The 24,047-nt window shown below is 40.8% G+C and overlaps 1 protein-coding gene across 2 annotated transcripts in view; it reads left to right on the plus strand.

The window, feature by feature from the left end:
- Positions 1 to 24,047, plus strand: part of grk3 (G protein-coupled receptor kinase 3) — a 278,643-nt gene that overhangs the window by 221,422 nt on the left and 33,174 nt on the right. For both annotated transcript variants that reach the window (XM_048555682.2, XM_059655001.1), the window contains 4 exons: positions 14,210 to 14,276; positions 18,465 to 18,560; positions 20,865 to 21,027; positions 22,524 to 22,660. In XM_048555682.2, coding sequence (XP_048411639.1) covers positions 14,210 to 14,276; positions 18,465 to 18,560; positions 20,865 to 21,027; positions 22,524 to 22,660 — 463 coding nt within the window. The remainder of the gene's footprint in view (positions 1 to 14,209; positions 14,277 to 18,464; positions 18,561 to 20,864; positions 21,028 to 22,523; positions 22,661 to 24,047) is intronic.

Here is a 24,047-nt window from a genome sequence, read left to right on the forward strand (position 1 = left end):
GGGCAGAGGGATCTTGGGGTTCACATCCACAATTCCCTGAAAGCTGCCACCCAGGTGGATAGAATCGTTAAGAAGGTGCATGGTGTGTTAGCTTTCATTAATAGAGGGATTGAGTTCAAGAGACGTGAAGTTGTGCTCCAGCTGTACAAAAGCCTGATTCGACCAAATCTGGAGTATTGTGTCCAGTTCTGGCCGTCTCATTGCATTAAAGATGTGGAAGCGTTGGAAAAGGTGCAGAAGAGATTTACCAGGGTGTTGTCTGGAATGGAGGGAGGTCTTATGAGAAAAGATTGAGAGACCTGGGCTTTTCTCTTCAGAACAACAAAGAATGAGAGGTGACTTGATAGGGTTGTACAAAATGATCAGAGGTATAGATAAAGTAGACAGCCAGAGACCACCTTCAAGGGTGGAGGTTTCTATTACGAGGGGACGTAGTTTTAAAGTGAGTGGAGGTAGACACAGGGGAAACTTCAGAGGTAGATTCTTTACTCACAGAGTGGTAGAGGCGTGGAATGCATTGCCGGAGAGGGTAGTGGAGTCGGCCTCATTAGGGGCATTTAAGCTGCTATTAGATAGGCATATTGGTGATAGTATAAGGTAGGGGTGGAGGTTAGATAGACCTGAGGATTAGGGTAAAAGTTTGGCACAACATCGTGGACTGAAGGGCCTGTACTGTTCTGTGTTTTTGTGTGTTAAGTTTGGATATTTCAGTTTTGAAGTAATGACATGTGGTTTTGCTGTGTGTCTGAATGGATTAATAATTGAATGTTTTTGTAGCCATGGCGACCTTTTTCCAAAAGAGGCTTAGGAAATCTCTTTTTCAGAACTAATGGGTTTTGTTTACTTTAGGAAGGCTTATGATTTAACAAGGTAAATAATTGTATCTCAAGGTTCTATTAGGAATTTAACTTTTTAAAAAATTTAGGCAAAACGTCTATAGCTTAACAGTGGTTTTCGTAGTGAGGCACATTTCAATGAAACAAAAATTCCCCACCACATCCACTTTTCTCAGCTGAATTGGTGTGAATGCCCATGTGTGAGCAGTGGCGAATCTCCATGTATGCACAGTATCAGAAGTCTATGCATGGTTCTAGAAGCATGTGCTTGAGCAGTCAATAAGGGCCCTGGTGTCTGCAGTTAATGCCTTCACTAATCGACACCAAGGCTCCTGAGGAGATTGGAAGTATGGACATGGCTTTGATGCTAAGGTAAAATGGCACTGCTTCCTGAAACTTTCATGGCAAACTTCTTGCCTTGTCACTGAGGCACACAGCTTAAGAACTACTGATTTAGTGAGAGAGAACCTTTTTAGTTTCATTTTCAGTTTGGGTAGTTCCACACATGTTTTTCATGTGTAAAGTCACTCCTAAGAAAGGGAGACTGTTAGATTTGTAAATATTAGATTGCCTTAGAATAAGGAGTTAGTGATAGTCCTAGGCCAAATATCTTTGGATAAAACTCTGAAGAAGTTTTGTGAAGCTGGGTACATTTAAACTTAAGGCATTGACATATGATAGTTAGAGTCAAATTATGCCCGTTGAGATTTTGCAGAAAGGGATTTTTCGTTGAAGTACTGCACAAGAGTTCTTTCTTCCTCCAACTCAGGGATGTTTTGGAGATGTGTAAAAGCGTTTGGGAATAATAAGGTTGTATTTGACTGTGTATTTCAAAATGTTTAAATTGTATTAGAAGTAAATATTCTGCTTTGTCCTATTTTATCTTTATTCATTTTACTTAATAAACTTGTGTTTTATTTTAAGATTATGTTAAGATTGCACACTTATGTTTTAGTAAGAGTACAGTTTGAGTGGCGATGGAATCCAAAGTACATTTTTATAGTTTTACACTATCATACATAGTTTTTAAATACATTAAAATTTTAGTACTATGGTGTCACACAGTTGTATCTATTGTACACAAGTTTGCATGACATCTGTCCTGGGAAGCAGGTGATGGTTTAAGCACTTGCTGAATGCTGGCCATTATTCCTGATGCGATTAGACTGTCTGTCTGATCTAAACTTGCATAATTAAGAGGCGTTAGTCTTTTTGTCTTTTAAGTTAGTAAAACTACTTGACCTATATGATCTAATTGTGAGAAATTATACGTGTATTAAATAAAAGTGTCGAGAATATTAAACCCATCTCCCGCAGCTGGACCGTTGGATTTCATGTACTGTTGCTGGTTTTCACAGGTTGTGGCCATGCATTCATGCAGTTTCGCAGAAGCACTGTTTTGGTAGTAAGTTCGTTAAAGGGGGTAGCACCCCTATTTAATGTGTATTTAATAAGTATAAATACATACATTAGTACAAAATGGTAGTCCTAAATAAAAGTTAGAAATAGGTACTATAGTGTTTTGAAATCGGTAGTGCATAACGAAATTTCAGACTGATAAAGAGCCCCAGACCATAGGGACGTGCTAATGGAGGAAATAGGTTTAAACACTGTTTGAAGCATGCAAACAATAAGCATTGAAAGGTGAAAAGAAACAGTAATGGGTTGGAGGGGATGTTTCTACACCATGTTATCTCAGATTCTCCCGCAGTTCCTACTATCTCTGGAAGGTATGTTTAGTTTGTTTATCTTGTAAGAGTAAAATGTACTATAAGCTTGCGGTTTTATGAGAGTGAATGAAAACATGGTATAGTAAACATATAGCACTTGTGAGTGAGTTAGTAAAGAGAATCATAGTACAATATCTCACAAGTGAATAGCAAGGATCTTTTCCAGAGGGTGAGTGGAGTTCAAAGCTACAGGGCATATTTTTAAGGTGAGAGCAAAATGTTTTAATAAGGACATGAGGGGCAACTTGTCTACCCGGGGAGGATTCATGTGTCGAATGAATTGACAGAGGAATTTTTAGGTGCAGGTACAGTTACAAGATCAAAAAGACATTGGGATAAGTACATGAAAAGGAAAAGTTTGGAGGGATATGGGCCAAACACAGGCAAGTGGGACTAGTTTAGTTTGGGAATATGGTCAGCATGGACTAGTTGCACTGAAGGGTCTGTTTCCATGCTGTATGACTCTGTGATTCTCTGACTCTTATGTAGCTTTCTTGTTAAAGTATTGGCAACAAAGTGGTTCTGGATAGAAGCCTGCATGAAATTTGAAGATGAATTTGAATGTTACTGAGTATTTTCTGGAATGCAAACATGTAACAGTGGATTATTTCACATTTTTGACTAAATGGAAAGAATTAGCAGATATATGGAAGGTAGAAGTAAAAACATGATCACATATGGATGAGGTGCTTCAAGTGATTATCCAACATTTAGACTAGAAGAAATTAAATCTGAAATTCAGGTGTCACAGCACAAATTAGCTAAGATGCAGTTACAAATGAAAAAAAAAATTGAATTCAGGACAGAGAAATGAAAAGACTTGAATTGGAGGAGAGAGAAAACAAAGATAAGAAAACCCGGACTTATGGAAAATAAAATGTGGAAGATAATGAAACAAGGAAAAAGATGAGCAAAGGGAAATGGGATTAAAAGGACTTGAACTCTAAAGAGATGAGGAAATAAGAAAATGAGTTAGCAAAAGGAAAGTGTAGAATAAAGAAGGTTTAAGAAGTGTTTGTTCAGAGGATAACTGTGATTCTAATATGGGATTTGATTTAACCAACAATCAGTAATTAGAGCCTAATTTTAATGAAGAAAGATTCAAAAGGTATTTTATCTGAGAAGGTAAACAGATAGATGAAGTGCAAAGAAAAAGTTTGCAACTTAATGTTATAGATTGTTTTGACAGGTACGGTTATGACTGTGTGCATCATTTTGTCAGCTGTTATGAAACTGGCAATTATGTAGTACTCAATGATTATGAATTTGTGCTTCAAACTTAGTGATTGAAATTTAGGACAAGAAAGAAACCTAATTAAACATTTATGGAATTAGTCAGGGAGAATGAAATACTATGGTGTCAGTGGTTGGAGACATAGCGTGAAGAAAATTATGGTGGAATAATTCAGAAAGAAAACATTCACACTAATTTAAGAGCTTGTTTAGATGAGCATCAACTGTTGAAGATTAGCGAAACAGCAGTTCTGACCAATATCGATAGTATCTTGCAAGGACATTTATAAATAGGAATTGACCCTGTGGGGCCAACAAAACAATTGCAAGATTAGAAACCCAATAAATGAAGAGGAGCTCGTTTAGAGAACAGACAAAGGGACATCAGACTAATAAAGGAGAAAGCCTGGAACAGAAAGGTGATATGAAGTAATTAATATACTTACATTGTAACAGGATTAGACAGAGCAAAGCCAACTGCTGGAAATTAAAGGGTATTTCAAATACAGTAGTAGGAATATCTGAAGAGCCTCAGAAAAGAGAAAAGAGTGGTGAAAAATGTCGGTACAAAAAACTGGAGCAGTTTCCTGAGAATGTATTAAGAAGGGAAAGAGTTCTTAGTCCTGTTGTGAAAATTATTGTTCAAGTACTAACCAAGAAAATCATACTGCTGGAGGTTTGGGTATTTTACCTCAAAAAAAGAGATACTTCCTTATGCTGCAAATTAAGGAGCTAAGCCATTAAAGATATTGAGAGACTGGGACACTCTGCTGGCAGATTATGTCTTCCAGAGGGATTAATGAAGAAGAAATTTTACTTGGCGGTTACAAACCAGTCCCATTATATAACATTAGATTTGGCCAGCACCATGGCTCAATGGTTAGCACAGCTGTCTCACAGCACCAGGGACCCAGGTTCGATTCCATCGTGGGGCTACTGTCTGAGTGGAGTTTGCACATTTTCCCTGTGTCTGCATGGGTTTCCTCCAGGTGCTCCAGTTTCCTCCCACGGTCCAAAGATGTGCAGGGTAAGTGAATTGGCCATGCTAAATTGCCCATGTGCCCAGGGATGTTTAGATTAGGTGGGTTAGACAAGGGAGATGCAGGGATAGGGGAATGGGTCTGGGTGAGATGCTCTTCGGAAGGGCGGTATGGACTTGGGCCAAATAGCCTGTTTCCACACCATAGGGATTCCATTATTAAAAGTGACTTGATAAATATAAAAGTTGTAGTTGGAATTATGAATCAAATTCTGACTGATTTTGATTGGGAAATGACCTGGCAGATTCAAGAATATTGGCTTCACCAAGGGTGATAGAACAACCAGTGGGAGTAAAAGAAACTGGTAGTTGGATAGATAGATAGTCGGAATCAATATTGTGACTAGATCTCAGGCCCGTAGAAGTAGATAGGAAGAAAAGGAGTCCATGAAAGAGAGAAACGATTTAGAAATTCACCAATTGGATACATCCTTTTGAAAAAATGAGTAAAACATATAATATGAGGATAATGGGTTCAGCCCACCTCCTCTAATGCAACAAAAACATCTGGAATTGAAAGAGTTATATGAAACTGACAATGGTAAAACAATCAGGTGTGAGACTGTACAAGGGTTGCTTTTGGGTACCACATAGGGGTTTTTTTTAAGTTTGAGTTATAAGAAAATAACTTGGTTTATTCTATTATATCTTCATTTCTTTTGCTTAATTTTCTGTTTTATTGTTAAAATAAAATATGCAACATTGCATACTTTTGCTAAGTTAAGAGGTAATCTACTTAAAACAAAAACGAAACAATATGTGATTTTTAATCTGGGTTTCAGTCTGGGATTTGACTTGTCCAGTAACAAAGTCAGCTGGGATAGTAACAATGGCTTCATGAGATAGATGCTTTGCTAATCTAATTTACTGGTTTTCTGTGAGGATGTAACAAAGGTACTTAAGGGAAGTAAGAAAATATATATGATGTATGTGGACTTAAAGATTTTCTTTGATATGATTTCTCAGGAATTTCACCTTTAAAAATAACTAAACTACTCAATGGAAGTATTTTACAATTGCTATGTAATTGTTTGATTGATAGAAACCAGATTTTTAGAGTCCAGGGATAGTAATCAGTCTAGGGGATTGTTATCGGTGGGTTCCTTAGAAATCTGCTTTGCATTCTGTTTTGTTGAATATCTTCATAAATGATCTGCACATGATACAAGACTAATGAAAATATAGATGGCAAAACTGACCCGGGGGTTTGAATATGCTTCCAATTGCAAAGGCAGCAAATGAAATTAAGTGTGTAGAAATGGAGATTGCTTTGCATTGGTAGGGAAATGTATTCGAGGAGATGTTAGTTAAAAGGAAAGAAAGTAATGCATTTAGAAAGTGAAGGTTTCTTTGTTTGCTTTTACAGGGAATGAAATCATGCAGTGAACACATTCTTCATAAATAGATTTACGATTTTTGAACAGCTGGTAAACAGTATGCACTTCAGCTATGGTGTGCGTGCAGCCATTAAAAAGAGAAACCCCATAATCTGCATTTAATATGGTTTGTAGCTGTTCCATGAGTTAACTTACAGAATTCTTACAGAAAATTGAGTAAATATAAGAGATCCAGTACCTCTAATATTTCCTTTGGAGTCTAATGGAAGAAAATTCAGTCTGCAGGCATGATCCTGATCTTCAGTTACTTTTTGGGGAGGGGGTTGCAGGGGTGCAACAGGACCTGCTAGCTTCATACAGCAGCCACTACAAGTCAACATGCAGGTGCAACAGACAGCAGAGAATGCGAATGGTATGTTGGCCTTCATAATAAGAAGATTTGAGTACAAGAGTAGGGATTTCTAGCTGCAATTATACAAGACCTTGGTGAGTATTGTGTACAGTTTTGGCCTCCTTATCTGAGGAAGGATGTTCTGGCAATGGGGGCAATGCAATGATTGTTTACTAGACAGATTCTTGGGACAGCAGAGTTGACATTGAAGAGATACTAGATTAGTTAAGAGTATATTCGCTGGTATTTATAAGTATGACAGGCGATCTTCTAGAAACCTATCAAATTCTTGCAGGTAAATGTTGGGTTACTCTCTAATCTAAGAAACGCAACTGGTGTTGAGTTTAATCTGAGGGTCACCATGTCTCATGCAAGGGGGCAAGGTTGAGGAAGTGGGACATTCCCAGAACTGGTGTGGAATTGAACTTGTGACATTGGCCTTGCACTGCTGTACCAGCTGCTCACTCACCTGAACTAACCAGCCCCGACAAATTTGTGCCTGATACCAATGAGTCAAGAAAAAATGAGTCGCAATCCAAGAATATGAGGTAAACCATTTAGGACTGAGATGAGGAGAAATTCCTCTCCCCAGAAAGTAGTAAGTCTGGTGAAATCTCTGCCACAGAATGTGGTTGAGGCCACAATTTTGAATGTTTTCAAAAAGGTGTTAGATATAGCCTGGGGCTAAAAGAGATCAAAAGGTATGGGGAAAAGCACAAAATGTGTTCCAAGTTGGATGATCAGGGCTAGTCAGACCACATTTGTAACATTGTGAGCAGTTTTGGGTCCGTAGCTAAGAAAAAATGTGCTGGGGTTCGAGACAGTTTAGAGGAGGCTTACAAAAATGATTCCATGGATAAAGCGCTTGTCATATGAGGAGCAGTTGATGACTTTAAGTCAATGCTTATGGAGTTTTAAAGATGGGGGTCGTGAGTGGGGGGAACTTGATCTGACACTTATCGAATACTAAGAGGCCTGGATCGAGTGGATGTGGAGATGTTTCCACTAGTGGGAGAGATTAGGACCCGAGGGCACAGCCTCAGAGTGAAGGGACTACCCTTTAGGACTGAGTTGAGAAGGAATTTCTTCAGCCAGAGGGTGGTTAATCTGTAGGACTCATTGCTGCAGAAGGCTGTGGAGGGCAAGTCATTGAGTGTTTTAAGTCAGAAATAGATAACCCTTGATCCCTGTCCCAATCAAGGACCTATGGGGAGAAGATAGAAGAATGGGGTTGAGAAACGTACTGGCCACGATCAAATAGTGGAGCAGATTCAATGGACTGAATGGCCTAATTCTTCTCATGTGTGTTATGGTCTTATGGATAAGTGTTTTGTTGTGGGGAGAAAAAACATTTTGAGAGGACAAATGCAGAAGTGGTGGAGGAACCTGGAGAATGGAATGGAATTCTTCGCTTGTAAGGAAGTGTTGTCCAGGCAGCTGTAGGAGTCAGTTGCCTCACGGATTCACTTGCACTTCATCCAACCTGACCTGTTGCATCCATTGCTTCCAATATGGTCCCCTCTATATCGGGGGAAACCAAACGCAGACTCGGGCAGCAGTTCACACTCTGCATACATCAACCAACCCGACCTTCTGGCTGACATCCATTTTAATTACCCCTGTAACTCCCCTGATGACGTTCATCCTTGGCCGCCTCTACTGTCAGAGTGAGGCCAAACATAAACTGGAGGGGTAACACCTGATATTTTGTCTTGGGAGATGACAACTCAATGGCTTCAACATTGATTTTACCAGTTTCAAGATCCCTCCACCCCCGGCGTTATCCCATGTCCAGTCCTCTCCCTCCCCCTCACCTCCCTGACCGGAACGAACCTGACCTATCCATCTTCCTACTTGAGATAACAAGGTGTAGAGCTGGATGAACACAGCAGGCCAAGCAGTGTCAGAGGAGCAGGAAAGCTGATATTTTGGGTCTGAACCCATTTTCTGAAGAAGGGTCCAGACCCGAAATGTCAGCTATCCTGCTCCTCTGATGCTGCTTGGTCTGCTGTGTTCGTCCAGCTCTACACCTTGTTATCTCAGATGCTCCAGCATCAGCAGTTCCTACTATTTCATCTTGCTACTTGCCTCTCCACTCCGCTCTTCCCAAAGACCATGCACAATAACCCCCTACCTGCATCCATCCATCACTGTCTCTGCTACCCTTCCTGTAGCCCCCACCACCCTCATTTATTTCTGGGCTCCCCTTCCTCTCCTCAGTCCTGATTAAGGGTTTTGAGCCAAAACGGTGATTCTCCTGCTCCTCTGATGCTATTTAACCTGCTGTGCTTTTCCGGCCTCTCACTTATAGACTCCGACTCCCAACATCTGCAGGCATTATTATCTCCAAGCCTCATAATGAATGTTAGTTGATTGACTTCACTGTCAATGTTTTTTGACAAAAGCTTGTGAAGAGAAGGGTCTGCAGTAGGAATTGAGCTAAGGGTGGAAATTGGATTGCTTAGCGCCAGAGTTAATCTTGTTGCTCCGTGCCAAGGTTAATCATCAATTGTCTGTTAGTGGTAGGGTTAGTGATTATATATATTGTTTACTGACAGGCGTATGATGATGTCGTCATATTCAATGTCATAGCTAACCAAGAAACTTGCCTGCTCAGTGTAAGGGTTACTGCTGTTAGCTTGTTGCTGAGCAGCAAGAGTACTGATGATAACTTATTACGTACCACCAAACGTAATAATGTCTTGCGAGATAATGGGAACTGCAGATGCTGGAGAATTCCAAGATAATAAAATGTGAGGCTGGATGAACACAGCAGGCCAAGCAGCATCTCAGGAGCACAAAAGCTGACGTTTCGGGCCTAGACCCTTCATCAGAGAGGGGGATGGGGAGAGGGAACTGGAATAAATAGGGAGCGAGGGGGAGGCGGACCGAAGATGGAGAGCAAAGAAGACAGGTGGAGAGAGTGTAGGTGGGGAGGTAGGGAGGGGATAGGTCAGTCCAGGGAAGACGGACAGGTCAAGGAGGTGGGATGAGGTTCGTAGGTAGCTGGGGGTGCGGCTTGGGGTGGGAGGAAGGGATGGGTGAGAGGAAGAACCGGTTAGGGAGGCAGAGACAGGTTGGACTGGTTTTGGGATGCAGTGGGTGGGGGGGAAGAGCTGGGCTGGTTGTGTGGTGCAGTGGGGGGAGGGGACGAACTGGGCTGGTTTAGGGATGCAGTAGGGGAAGGGGAGATTTTGAAGCTGGTGAAGTCCACATTGATACCATATGGCTGCAGGGTTCCCAGGCGGAATATGAGTTGCTGTTCCTGCAACCTTCGGGTGGCATCATTGTGGCAGTGCAGGAGGCCCATGATGGACATGTCATCAAGAGAATGGGAGGGGGAGTGGAAATGGTTTGCGACTGGGAGGTGCAGTTGTTTGTTGCGAACTGAGCGGAGGTGTTCTGCAAAGCGGTCCCCAAGCCTCCGCTTGGTTTCCCCAATGTAGAGGAAGCCGCACCGGGTACAGTGGATGCAGTATACCACATTGGCAGATGTGCAGGTGAACCTCTGCTTAATGTGGAATGTCATCTTGGGGCCTGGGATAGGGGTGAGGGAGGAGGTGTGGGGACAAGTGTAGCATTTCCTGCAGTTGCAGGGGAAGGTGCCGGGTGTGGTGGGGTTGGAGGGCAGTGTGGAGCGAACAAGGGAGTCACGGAGAGAGTGGTCTCTCCGGAAAGCAGACAGGGGAGGGGATGGAAAAATGTCTTGGGGGGTGGGGTCGGATTGTAAATGGCGGAAGTGTCGGAGGATAATGCGTTGTATCCGGAGGTTGGTAGGGTGGTGTGTGAGAACGAGGGGGATCCTCTTGGGGCGGTTGTGGCGGGGGCGGGGTGTGAGGGATGTGTCGCGGGAAATGCGGGAGACGCGGTCAAGGGCGTTCTCGATCACTGTGGGGGGAAAGTTGCAGTCCTTAAAGAACTTGGACATCTGGGATGTGCGGGAGTGGAATGTCTTATCGTGGGAGCAGATGCAGCGGAGGCGGAGGAATTGGGAATAGGGGATGGAATTTTTGCAGGAGGGTGGGTGGGAGGAGGTGTATTCTAGGTAGCTGTACGAGTCGGTGGGCTTGAAATGGACATCAGTTACAAGCTGGTTGCCTGAGATGGAGACTGAGAGGTCCAGGAAGGTGAGGGATGTGCTGGAGATGGCCCAGGTGAACTGAAGGTTGGGGTGGAAGGTGTTGGTGAAGTGGATGAACTGTTCGAGCTCCTCTGGGGAGCAAGAGGCGGCGCCGATACAGTCATCAATGTACCGGAGGAAGAGGTGGGGTTTGGGGCCTGTGTAGGTGCGGAAGAGGGACTGTTCCACGTAACCTACAAAGAGGCAGGCACAGCTGGGGCCCATGCGGGTGCCCATGGCCACCCCCTTAGTCTGAAGGAAGTCTCCTTCCCAAAATCCACATCATTGTTCCCCAACCCCGCACGGCCCGTTTCTATCTCCTTCCCAAAATCCACATCATTGTTCCCCAACCCCGCACGGCCCGTTTCTATCTCCTTCCCAAAATCCACAAACCTGCCTGCCCTGGTCGACCCATTGTCTCAGCCTGCTCCTGCCCCACCGAACTCATCTCCACCTATCTGGACTCCATTTTCTCCCCTTTGGTCCAGGAACTCCCCACCTACGTCCGTGACACCACCCACGCCCTCCACCTCCTCCAGGACTTCCAATTCCCTGGCCCCCAACACCTCATATTCACCATGGACGTCCAGTCCCTGTACACCTGCATTCCGCATGGAGATGGCCTCAAGGCCCTCCGCTTCTTCCTGTCCCGCAGGCCCGACCAGGCCCCCTCCACCGACTCACTCATCCGCCTAGCTGAACTCGTCCTCACACTCAACAACTTCTCTTTTGACTCCTCCCACTTCCTACAGACTAAGGGGGTGGCCATTTCTTGGTGATTTCTTGGTGTGCAATGCCATATTAGTAATGATATTTTTTTCTCAGTGTCAGGTTTAATGATTTCCACTTGTTCTCTGCCAGGGTTTTACATTAAGTGCTCCGAAAGCATTTTGGTTTTTTCCCAAACATTGTTAGTGGTATGTGAAAATGACTTTAAGCAAATCACATTTTCCCATTGAGACCAATATAAAAAGCATAGTCAGGTTCTGTAGGAGCTTCCTTTGCAGAAAATATTGAAACATTGCCTTGTAAGTTGAAACACTTTACATTGTTAAATTTCTCCATTAGTAAATTAAGAATTGAATATTAAAAATCTATAATCAAAATAAGTTTTTAAAATTAGATTGTTGACATAGACGCACACGTGAATTCCTAGAGGCATGGTTCTTCACCCATACTTCAATCAACAAACATATAGAATTGGACCCCATATACATACTCATACAGATCAAAATTGGACTTGACACTACTCACCATAACAGACCGGACGGTATAAATTCCAAGCCGAGTAGAATAACATCGCTTCTTTGGAGGCTCTGCTGATGTTGTTAGCTAGCATGGTGACAAAACATTTGAACAAAAACAAGTTAGCTTGGTGAGCAAGTCAACAACTTCATCCACAACCCAAGCTACAGATCTTGGCCAAAACTTTCAAGTATAAAAATATATTGTAAATTATGGATTTTTTTTAACTTGCCTTTCATTCACTGCTGATTCTGCTTGCGACAAGTCACACTGTTTGACCATCATGGTTGCTGCAGTTCCTTATTCTTGTAAACCCTTCAACTTGAGGCCGTTTTTTGACAGATCTTCAACTTGTAGCCTTTGCAGCTCCCAGTCTCACCTTCTCAGTTTCCTTTTCTTGTAGCTAACTCCTTCTCCCTGAGTCTGCTGCTCACTGCTTCTCTCTTCTGAACCCTTTCTGTGAGTGAGGGAGCCGCAGTGCTCCTAGCACCCTCTGGATTCAGTAACGATGATAACGTTGATTGTAACAGTTCCAGCTCAACAATTCCACACCTTTGGGACCCACACTTCAGCAACCTCAAACTCCAGCTCCAAAGCTTAATGCCTTTGTTTGGTGATGGTCTTGCCTGGACTTGAGTGGGCCAGATCCATGTCTCAATGGAAAAATATGATATGCTTAAAGTCATTTCACTTAACACTTACTATGTTCAGAAGGTGAAATATAACTCAAAATGAGGATTTACTGTATAATCCTGGCCATGAGGCCTAAGTGCAGGTGCATGATTGTGCAAACATATTGAGCTATGATTATTCTAATTGATATCCTCACTGTAGTTGAATTCTCAGGGCCCTAGCGTTACGTCAGTTCCTTCAGTAAAAGGAACGTTGTAGGAGAGGGAAGTGGCAAGCAGCCAAGTCGGGGAGCATGAGCTTCAGCATGAAGAAAGGTCAATGAGATGGTTAGTCTTGCAGGGCAAACAGTTGCATCAGCAACAGTTTAGTTTAGGGAGAGAGAAAAGGCCGTGTGTTGGAGGATCAGCGGCAAGAAGATGAGTTAGGAACCTGGGGAGGCTGCATATTGGAGGGTCAGCAACAACAGATTGATTTAAAATTGGCCAGTCCAAACTGGCAATGACTGGATCATAGGGTCCGATGTACTACTAGTGCAAAATGATTTAAAACTGAATCTCACAACTTACAACCCCATTAACATTGGAACAAAGCAACACAAAATGGGACAAACATAAATGGAGACTCAGTAAATTGGTGAGATCTTATTGCTCACTGTCAAGCATAATGATGATACTACATTATTGACGTAGAGATACTGATGGAAGCTTATTGCTCAGTGCCAGAGTCAGTGCCTTTTGTTCAGAGTCAGATTTACAAATAATTTATCTCTCAGTACCAGGCTTATGCACATTTTATTGCTTAGTGTTAAGGTGACTGATCATATCTGGTATCGGCAACAGGCTGCTACCTTATTTCCGTGTACCAGGTTTACTAGTAACCTCTTGCTACGTGCAGGCTTATTGATATCGTCTTGCTCTGTGCCAGATTACTGATATTTTTTGCTCCATGCCAAATTTACTGATGGTATCTGTTTGCTATATGTCAGGTTAACTGATACCTTATTATTCAGCACCAGGTTTACAGATCATTCCTTGGTTCTTCATGTCAGTGTCAGTGTTAGTGATTATATCTTGTTCCTGTTCCAGGGTTAACAATTAGCTTTGACACTGAAAACTGCATTTAATGATTATAATTTGTTCCTTATTGCCAGGCTTGATTTCTTGTTATTAACGCCTAGGGTTACTGATTGGCACTAAAAATAAGAAACAATCTTAACAACTATATTTTAGCTGCATTGTGCTAGGGAATGTATGATTATGTATTGTCAGTCCTTCCCAGGATTAATAACTTCTTGTTGCTCCCTGACAGTTTTGCCTGTGATTTATTGTTGCCCACTGCCACTATCTCTAATATCAGGCCAAGTTGAGAAGACAAGAAAGTCTGCTAAACCTTTAAATAATTTGTGAGACCTCAACTGGATTATTTTGTTCAATTCTGAGCTTCGTTTTTTTTTTAGAAAGTTTTAAAGTCCTTGGAGAGAGTCCAGAAGTGATTTACTATAAAGGTTCTAGGGAATGAAGGACTTAAACTAATCTCTCCTTACTCAGTGCCAATGTCATAGATCTCATCCTGTTTTTTAGTGCTACAGTTACTGATTATATTTTGTTGTTTGATGCCAGGTGATGAATTTATTTTGTCTCTACAGAGCGGTAGAAGTGAAAGAACATTCTTTTTTTAAAGGCATTGATTGGCAACAGGTCTACTTGCAGAAGGTAAGCGACGTCTCAATTTATGTTTCTGTAAAGAAACAAGAAAATATACAATATTAGTGCACATCGAATTCTCATGCACAGTGCCATCGAGTGGCATACTTCAGAAAATTTAGGCCAACATAAATTTTGCTAACTTTGCTAAACTTCTGTCATTGAGATAGCAAAGTGTGAAGCTGGATGTACACAGCAGGCCAAGCAGCATCTCAGGAGCACAAAAGCTGACGTTTCGGGCCTAGACCCTTCATCAGAGGCTCTGATGAAGGGTCTAGGCCCGAAACGTCAGCTTTTGTGCTCCTGAGATGCTGCTTGGCCTGCTGTGTTCATCCAGCTTCACACTTTGTTATCTTAGATTCTCCAGCATCTGCAGTTCACATTATCACTTCTGTCATTGTGAATTCTGTTGTGCCAATTATTTCACTTCCTGTTTAGTTTCTTGGGAAATTCCATACCGAGGGGAAGTTGGTACCTGTTCCTCAGACAATAACTAATGTGTAGCTTCCCAAACCCTGAGGTCTGGAATGACAGTAGGATCCCAAATGCAGTCAGAAAATAGTAAACCAGGTTACAGTTCCCTTCCCCTATCCCAGTTGCTTTTTGTAATTTTACCTTTCCTTCAAGAAACAAGGTATGGCCTACACCCTTGGAAGTAACTGGCTGTTCTAATATGACCAAATTAGCTGAATACGAATGTTGTGAAGCAAATTATTTTATTCACCTTCACAAAACTAACCATGCAAAATGGTTGCAAAATGAAACATGAATTTCCATATATAATTGACGGCCACTCTTTATAGAAGGAAGCCTGCAGGTGCATGAACTCTGAAGATATAGACTAGCAGCTTCACAGCTAACGTGACCACATTAATTTTCCTATCTTCTAAGTTCCCTTCCTGGCCACTGAAATGCATACGTTCACCTAAAGATTTCTCACCATTTTGTAAATGATGACTCACATTACAGAGGTGTTGTATGTTTTGAAAAAGTTATTTCACTGGTTTATTTATCAGTGACTCACATGAGAAGTATTGGAAAACCACCTCTTGATACCCTGAAAGGGCAATTGGCCTACCGTGTAGGTATTGATTGAGTTGAGAATCTGTTTATAAAATCAGTAATGGGCTGTGTTCTAAAGGAGGGCTAAGAGTTCTGGAAAGCAGCATGTCTTGAAAATGAACATGCTTGAAAGACCCATGCTGACAATTTCAGCAGATGCTGTATCTTTGAATATTGTCATCTGGAAACAGGACATAGCAAAGTTAGGTTTGAGATCTGGGTTGGAGGAGGTAAGGAAGCTCATGGCCATTTCACTTTTATCAATGAGGATCATGTGCATTAACCTGTGTTTCAAGTCACCTAACATCTTCAGACTGGAATAGAGATAACTCCATCTCAGAAACTGAAGGATTTCTATGACTTGCTTGGATTGCTTGTATCATTCCAGCACGTTTGGGTAGAAGTTTGAAACTCAGCTTTTTATTCCTGGAAATAGATTTGTGTTCCTCTAGGAAATGTGTGGAATGCCAGTTGTCATTTAAGTGTCCATGGTTAAGAAGTACTAAACACCCTATGGACCCAGTTAAAACTAGTCCAAAGTCAATTCTGATCTGTTTTGAACAAGATGTTGAATGCCCAGCAGCATGACAGTTCAGGCCAGAGCGCATGATGGTACCTGTACTCAAACTGGCTGACGTGTACAGCTGCAGCAATCGGGTTTCTGGCCATGAAGCTTTGGTCCAGAGATGTCGGACTAATAATACAATGATTATTATGGCAAATAATACAATTAATAGTGGCCTTGTTGTAGTTGCTGTCATCATGTGTGAAATGAAATTACAATTGGCTGGAGACTGTTCCGTCAAGCAGTGCCCTGTGTAAGTAATTCCAAATGGAAGGAGAGTTATTGGACAAAAACTACAAATCCTTCAAAGTGGGACTTGAAATCTCATTGGGGATATTGAGCCACCACATAGGTGAATTATGTGCAGTTTCTCATGAGGTCATTAGAAAGTTGAATTGGGATAATTGTGTTTCCTTCATTCTCAAGGGTGTTAGCCATCACAGAAAAATGTTTGTCAACCTTACTTTTATTAGCTGAAATCTGTCATACATATTCAGGATGCTGTTTCACAAAGTGATGAGGGATTGCCTTCTATTTAGGATTAAACGTGCTGAATTAACCATCTTGAATTATGGGCTAACCAATAAGACAACATGGTGGGTACTTGAAAATACTCTCTTGCATGGTTCAAGAGTAATTGTAATGGTATTTGGTTGACTTTCGTCAGTACATTTGGATATTTTTGTGGCTTCTTGGTTCAGCCTGGTTGGTCTTTCAGGGACTGCACTGAAGCTAGTCAAAATTTATCTGAGTTTGATTTTCCACATGTTAAGTTTATAGGATATAAGAGATGTTTGAATCGTTTTCCATCATTGTTTAAAAGTCAGCAGTAGAGTAGCTTCTTTCAGGCCATATGAAAGATCTAGGAACAAGCCACAAAGTACATTTGTCACAGTTGAAATGCACCGCAATGTACACGTCTCTGCCAAATGTCCTCAGAAGATTCTTTTGTGAACAGATGAATAAGCCCCGCATGAGACCATAGATTTCAATGACATGGTAGCTGGCACAAGAGAACCTACTGTTTTTGGTGCTTTTGCTGCACTAAAGGCAAATTTGTGTCTCATAATTGATGATAAAACTGAGACTTAGGACAGCAGCCTTGGGAAGGTACTGTAGGCTGACTGTCAAAATGTGAGCTTGTGTTTGCCTGCGCTCAGTGTCCAACAACTAAAGTGCTGCAAGAGGGAGTAAGCTGCTGCCCTATAATGAAACAACTATTTGATAGTGTGTGTGTGTCATTGCTGTGACCTGGATGGCAACATACACTATTGTGAGATGAATCTAAACTTCCCACTTACTAGGAGTTTCTGGCGGCTGTTGTCATGTATCAAGGGCTGCAACACTGTCCTGTCAGTTGATTGCTCAAAAACGTATGGTTTTCCTAAGGCTAGGAGGGGAGAAGTAAACAAAATCTCTTCGGAAGCCATTTGTGCCATGTTGTGCAACTGAAGTTTAAACCCATTCATTGATCCATTGGTAGGCTTGATAATCTAGTATTTTAGCCAGCCAGATCTGTAATACTGCCAGACATGGTTCATAATTAATGACTCATTCTGGACTGCTAATGGAACCTAAACAAGAAGACTCGACATAAAGGTGAAAATTCTTCAATTCAGCCTTAGATAATCCATCAGACCAATCCCTTAATCAGTACCATGTTTGTCATTGGAAAAGCAGTGGAAAGCTGCCTAGTTTTAGCTGATTTAATTTCAGTGCTACCACAACACGGGCTTGAGAGTCCTTTAGGTTTGATTCTGCCGATGTGCATTCAAACTTGTTGAACTTGACTAAGTGAAATACTGTATCTTCTTCCATGGTAAGAGTACACATGTTATTTGAAATAAATAGAAGTCCTGGAGGTGGTTGTAGATTGTTTTGAAAACTCTCAGATGTGGTAATGTACACCCAGTCACCCAAATGATTTAGAAAATAGCAGTTGTCAATTTTGACTGAAAACCTGCACTAAACTGTTGCATCAGTTCCTTTGAGATCAACCACAGCATATTTTAGATGTTTTTTGTCCCATTAATAAGTCAGATTTCAGCAACAGTTACATACTAGTGTTCTGTATACTCTCCCTAGTAGCATTCAATAAACCTATCCTCAAACAAGTGATCCCAATTTGCAACAAAAGAATTTATATGGCCTTTGTGGGTGAAATTGCTGCTGTAAGGGGAAGACATCTGTGCATATTTATGACTTTGCTGCATGTATCCAAGTTCTGCAGTGTTCCTTTGCCAAATGAAAACTGATGAGATTGCCTTAAACTAATTTCATTAAAACCCATTCCACAACTGACAGTGCAAAGAGAGCTGTAACTCCCAAGTAAGAATCAGCCAGATAATAGATGTGATTATATTTTGACTAGATAAGACTTTGAATCCAATTTGGAGCTGTGATCTTTATTTTTCAAAGCTCCTTACCACCAAAAATTATTTTACCAAGCAGTTACTGACAAAACATCTAATAGTACCAAATGCCGTGGGATCATGTGCAGTCCATTAGATGTACCACAATCAGAACCAATGTTAAAATTACTTCCGTCTTGTTTTTGTTAATGTTTCAAGTATCCACCTCCACTCATTCCACCTCGTGGAGAAGTGAATGCAGCTGATGCATTTGACATAGGATCATTTGATGAAGAAGACACAAAAGGCATCAAGGTATTGTCTGCATATTTTTGATTTATATTTTCCTCTAAATGTTGTATTAGTAATCAGTGAATATCATAAAATAGAAAATACCGATGGAACGTTGGAGCATCGGCGGCTGACAGGTGGGTGACCTTACAGAGGCATGGATAGGATAAATAGGCAAGGTCTTTTCCCCAGTGTGGGGGAGTCCATAACTAGAGGGCATAGGTTTTAGGTGAGAGGGGAGAGATATAAAAGGGACAACTTCTTCATGCAGAGCGTGGTATGTGCATGGAACGAGCTGCCAGAGGACGTGGTGGAGACTGGTATATTACATTTAAAAGTTATTTGGATGGACAGTTGAATAGGAAGAGTTTAGAGGGATTTGGGCCAAATGGTAGCAAAGGACTAGATTTACAAAGGATATCTGGTCGGTGTGGATGAGTTGGACCAAAGGGTCTGATTCCTTGTTGTACATCTCTATGATGCTAAATGACAACCCCTACAATAAGCAAGCACGAGTCACTTAAAAAAATTCTGAAAACATTCAGCAGGTCAAGCAGCATCATGCTTGACTTTGTGCACTAGTTCAAGTGATAACAGCAATTATATAATAAGCAATAACAATGGCTTCCTGTTGCCAGAATGTACTCATGGAATGCATGTGCAACCAGGTGCTAACTGGACCTGTGAAACTACCTAGTTCTGGTGGCACTTGTGTATCCAGGATGTACTGGTCTGATTGTACAGTCTCCTGAATGAATCATGCCTGTGGATCTAGCAGATATTAGTAATGCATGGGTAACTAGTCAATGCCTCAAAAGTGTTGGTGTTTTGTGTTATCTGTGGATTCTAGATATTTTCTAATCAAATTGATCAGAGATGTTACTTTACACCTCTGGAACAGGTGAGGCTTGAATCATGAACTCCTAGAACAAAAGTAGGGACCACAGTACTGTCCTACAAGAGTCCCATAAAGTAAAGTTATCTGAGACAACCACATTTTTATTTGAGAGAGAGGGACAACTGATGTGCTTTAATCTGAAAGTCAGCATGCATCAAATGAAGAGAGAGGTTGAGAAAGAGAGACCTTCATGATAATTTCAGCTGGTACAGATATTGAACCCATGCTCTTGGCATCTTTGCGTTGTAAGCTGGTCATCCAGCCAACTGAGCTAATTGACCCCTTTGTTTAGATATTTTTGGAGAGCATGGACAAACCTGAAAGGCAGTCTCTGTCCATTAGAATAATATTGAGTTTTTTAAAAAATCATAATCAACCAATTCAGAAACAATATTACACAACGATTGACCAGATGGGACTTGAACCCAGGTCTCCTGGCTCAGAGGCAAGCATGCTACCACTGTACCACAAGAACCCTTTAATAAACCTGAGGAGCAATCTGCCAGTCTGGCTTGTTAGTTGTAGATATTTTCTAATCATCTGTTCAGAGATGTTATAACTTGCCTCTGGAGGAAGTGTTATTTGAATCCGAATTTCCTGGTTCAGAGGTAGGAACAGTTCCACTGTGCCATCAGAGCCCTCAGTCTATGGATTCTTCAGATGCAAAGAATGAGTGCATGCTGGTGATAGCTATGAAACCATATAATTGAATAGAATAGACAGGTTACTCTTAAAATACCATTGGTCTTTGTTAGACTGCCACCTTCAAAGTGCAATGATTTTGTCCTATTTATTATAGCATTCATTTTTTACCTCTAAATTTCAATTTAATATCTGATACAAAAGAATTTCGAGTTTTGGACACAGCCAAATTTGAAAAATATCTAAAATTGTAAAATGCCAATTAGTCTGACATTTTAGTACCTTTAATATAAACGCAAATGTTAGCAAAAAAGGTTTAATTTTGAAAGGACATGCTTTCAAATAGCAAAGTTTACAAAGAACTATGTATGGTACACTGAACAAAGTACATTGCTGTGTATCAACAACATTTTTAAGGAGTTGTAAACATGGTTCCTACAATGCAAAATAACCAGGCTTAAATCCGAAATAATGCTGAAAGGAAATGAGATTTATTATAACTTTAATTAGTTTCAGAATGTTATGTTGATGATTTATTTTCTATTGTTGTTTAGTTTTCCCTTCATAATCCTTTTACACATTTGTTTCCCTCTTCCTTTTGCCCCTTGCCTTTAACCCCATTTTCAATATGGTCATGCTGCATGCTTTCTGTTTCACTCTTGTTGCCCCCATCAATACTTTCTGTGTGTTACCTGTCATACTTTCTCTCCCTGTCATTTGCTCTTCATTCCTTGCACTGTCTACCACATCCGTTACTTCCCTCACTCTTTTCAATTTTTCCCAAATAGCTGCTGGATAGTGACCAAGAATTGTATAAGAATTTCCCTTTGGTGATATCAGAACGTTGGCAACAAGAAGTGGCAGAAACTGTGTACGATGCAGTCAATGCTGACACTGACAAAAACGAGGTTAGGAAGCGAGCTAAGAATAAAACGCTTGGACATGAGGAAGGTAGGAAAGCTCATTGATGAGGTAACTGCTTCGTGGATCATTAACTGTTGTCTTGAACTAAAAGCTGAATATGCTTCCAAATATCCAGCATAGCAGTTGATGTTTACAAAATATCAGATGCTGACTGACCTGTATTTGGAATATTTTCACTTTTTATTCATTTATAATCACTCTTTATTCTTGCCATCTTATATGCTTCTGGTCTCCTGCCCAAGCATTAAAATTGCACATAGTTGGAAGCTTTAAAATAATTGTTTATCTTCCATTTTAACTCAGGAACATTTGTCAGTCAATTCAGTCTCTTGAGCCTCTTCGTCATTCAGTTAGATTTTAGCAAATCTGAATCTAAACTCCAGCAACCTATTGTGATTTCAGCACCATTAAGGGCTTTGGACAACAAAAAAAATCAGTCTTAGTTTTGAAATTTTCAATTGACTTTACCTAAAATTTTATGGGGCAGAGCAATTTTTACTTCCACAAGTCCTTTCATGAAGAAGTGCTTTTTAACATCATCCTTGAAAGACCTAATTTTAAGATTATTCACTTGGCCTGGACTTGCAGACCAGTCAGTTTGTCTCTGTTTAGAGTATCAAATCCTTTAACTAACTTATTCATTCTTCAGTTAGCTTTTAGCTTCAGTGTGCTTTTAATCTTTCAGACTCAAAGAAATGCTTGCCTTGTCTATGAAACCCACCCATATAGTTAAACAGTTTTAGCCTTCAACGCCACTATATCCTTCCTGAGGTTTGGTATCCAGAATTTGATGCAGCACTTAAGATTACATCTGATCAGATTACTGTACAACAGTATTATCGTTTCTAACCTTTCGTATTCCATTGAAATGCTAATGCTCAGTTTAACAGACTAGGATATGGCATGCATGGTTTGGCATAATGTTCCTATTTGCATCAGGTAGGGGCTATGGAATGGCCGTGAATGCACAAAGGAAGAATGGCAAAAAGCTATGTCTGAGACCATTTGCATACATGCTAAATGTAACTTAAACTGAGTACTTTGCAACCCTACCCACATGTATACAGCCATGCTTACAACCTAGTTGAAAGAACTAGAGATAAATTACATCAAGAAATTAAAAATGGGTGCTTGGTGGCTCAGTGGTTAGCATTGCTGCCTCACAGGGACCCAAGTTTCATTCCTTCCTTGGGCATCTGTCAGTGTGGAGTGTTCGCATTCGCTCCATGTCTGCATGGGTTTCCTCCGGGTGCTCTGGATTCCTCCCACATTCCGACGATGTACAGATTAAGTGCATTGACTTTGCTGAATTGCCCCATAGTGTGCAGTTAGGTGGATTAGCCATGGTAAAATGTGGGGTTACGGGTTGTGGGCTAGGTCTAGGTGGGATGCTGTTAGGAGGGTCAATGCAGACTAAGTAGGCCAAATGGCCTCTTTCTGATTGGTAAGGATTGTATGAAAATCAATTTCTCTATCTTTATTCAGAGGACCCGGACTAACATAATTTTTTATATAATGTACAGATTATGCCCTCGGAAAAGATTGCATCATGCATGGTTACATGCTGAAATTAGGAAATCCTTTCCTGACCCAATGGCAACGTCGTTATTTCTACCTCTTTCCAAATCGGTTAGAGTGGAAAGGAGAGGGCGAGTCACGGGTAAGCAATGTTAGGCTGACTGAAATGAGAAGGTTGTTCTGTGTGTTAGAGTATCATCAGGAAAGTGAAGGTTTTTGTGTTTTACTCTGCATCTTTAACCTTTGAGTGTATAGGGCACACATTAAAGTTGGTTACTGTGGTGAATTTCTGCTTACCTAGCATGTGAATTTTTATTCAATGTAATTACTAAGAGAGTCAAAATAAGAAATCTATCATAATATCCCTTGAATGGATTTACTTGAACACAGGAGTAATAAAGCCTCAAGTGAATTATAGTCATTGCTATATATTGGTTATCCATCATGTTCTGCAGCTCCTTATTACCTGTGTGTCATGTGATGTGATTAGGAACTCAAATTAAAATGCTAAAAGCATGATGGAAACTTAAATAGGAGCTATTTAAAAAGTTTTCAATTTCGGCGCTGGCCGTACAGAGAGCAATAAAAAAAATCATAGAAGACTCCTTGAATTTGATTGATTGTGATCTCTGGATAAATTGTAAAAACAGATTTGTAGAGTTGACCTCATTACATTTCATACAATAGTAAAAGATACTTTTTGCATTCACATGTCTCATTTTAAGCTTATTGTCCACTGCCCAGCTTCATATTTCTCTAGATATTGTGTTAAAGAGATCCTAACTTAAAATGTTAAATCAACCTCGTTCCCCAAAGAATTCTGTAGTTTATTTATAAAGAAGACCTAGCTAATTCCTTTTCATGTGGTGCAATGAAGATTGTAGTATTGGAGAGTAGTCATCAACTCTAAAGACTGATTCTTCTGATTTTTTAAAAACGATTATAACATTCTGAAGTCTCTTGAGGCATTATTTCATTCCCAAAATCAGCCAGCACAATATATGGTGCATCCTTTGTACTCCATACTTCAAAATGGTTATGGTTGAGGAATGTATCAGAGATAATGGGAACTGCAGATGCTGGAGAATCCAAGATAAAAAAACTGTGGAGCTGGATGAACACAGCAGGCCAAGCAGCATCTTAGGAGCACAAAAGCTGATGTTTCGGGCCTAGACCCTTCATCAGAGAGTGGGATGGGGAGAGGGTTCTGGAATATTCTCCTCTCCCTCTCCCCATCCCTCTCTCTGATGAGGGGTCTAGGCCCGAAACGTCAGCTTTTGTGCTCCTAAGATGCTGCTTGGCCTGCTGTGTTCATTCAGCTCCACACTTTGTTATCTGTGGTTGAGGAATGTTGTTCCAACTATCCTGTTCATTCATTGATCCCAAAGTCCCATTTCAACATCTGGTTGCTTCCTAAACAATTCAATGATTTTTGTTTCACTATTCTATAAAGTCTGTTCCATTTATTGATTATTTGTGTGGAATAAAATTAATAAATGCCCTTATCACTGGAGGAGGAGGCTTCACAA

The sequence above is a fragment of the Stegostoma tigrinum genome, chromosome 26 (assembly GCF_030684315.1).
Source record: "Stegostoma tigrinum isolate sSteTig4 chromosome 26, sSteTig4.hap1, whole genome shotgun sequence".
NCBI classification, from domain to species: domain Eukaryota; kingdom Metazoa; phylum Chordata; class Chondrichthyes; order Orectolobiformes; family Stegostomatidae; genus Stegostoma; species Stegostoma tigrinum.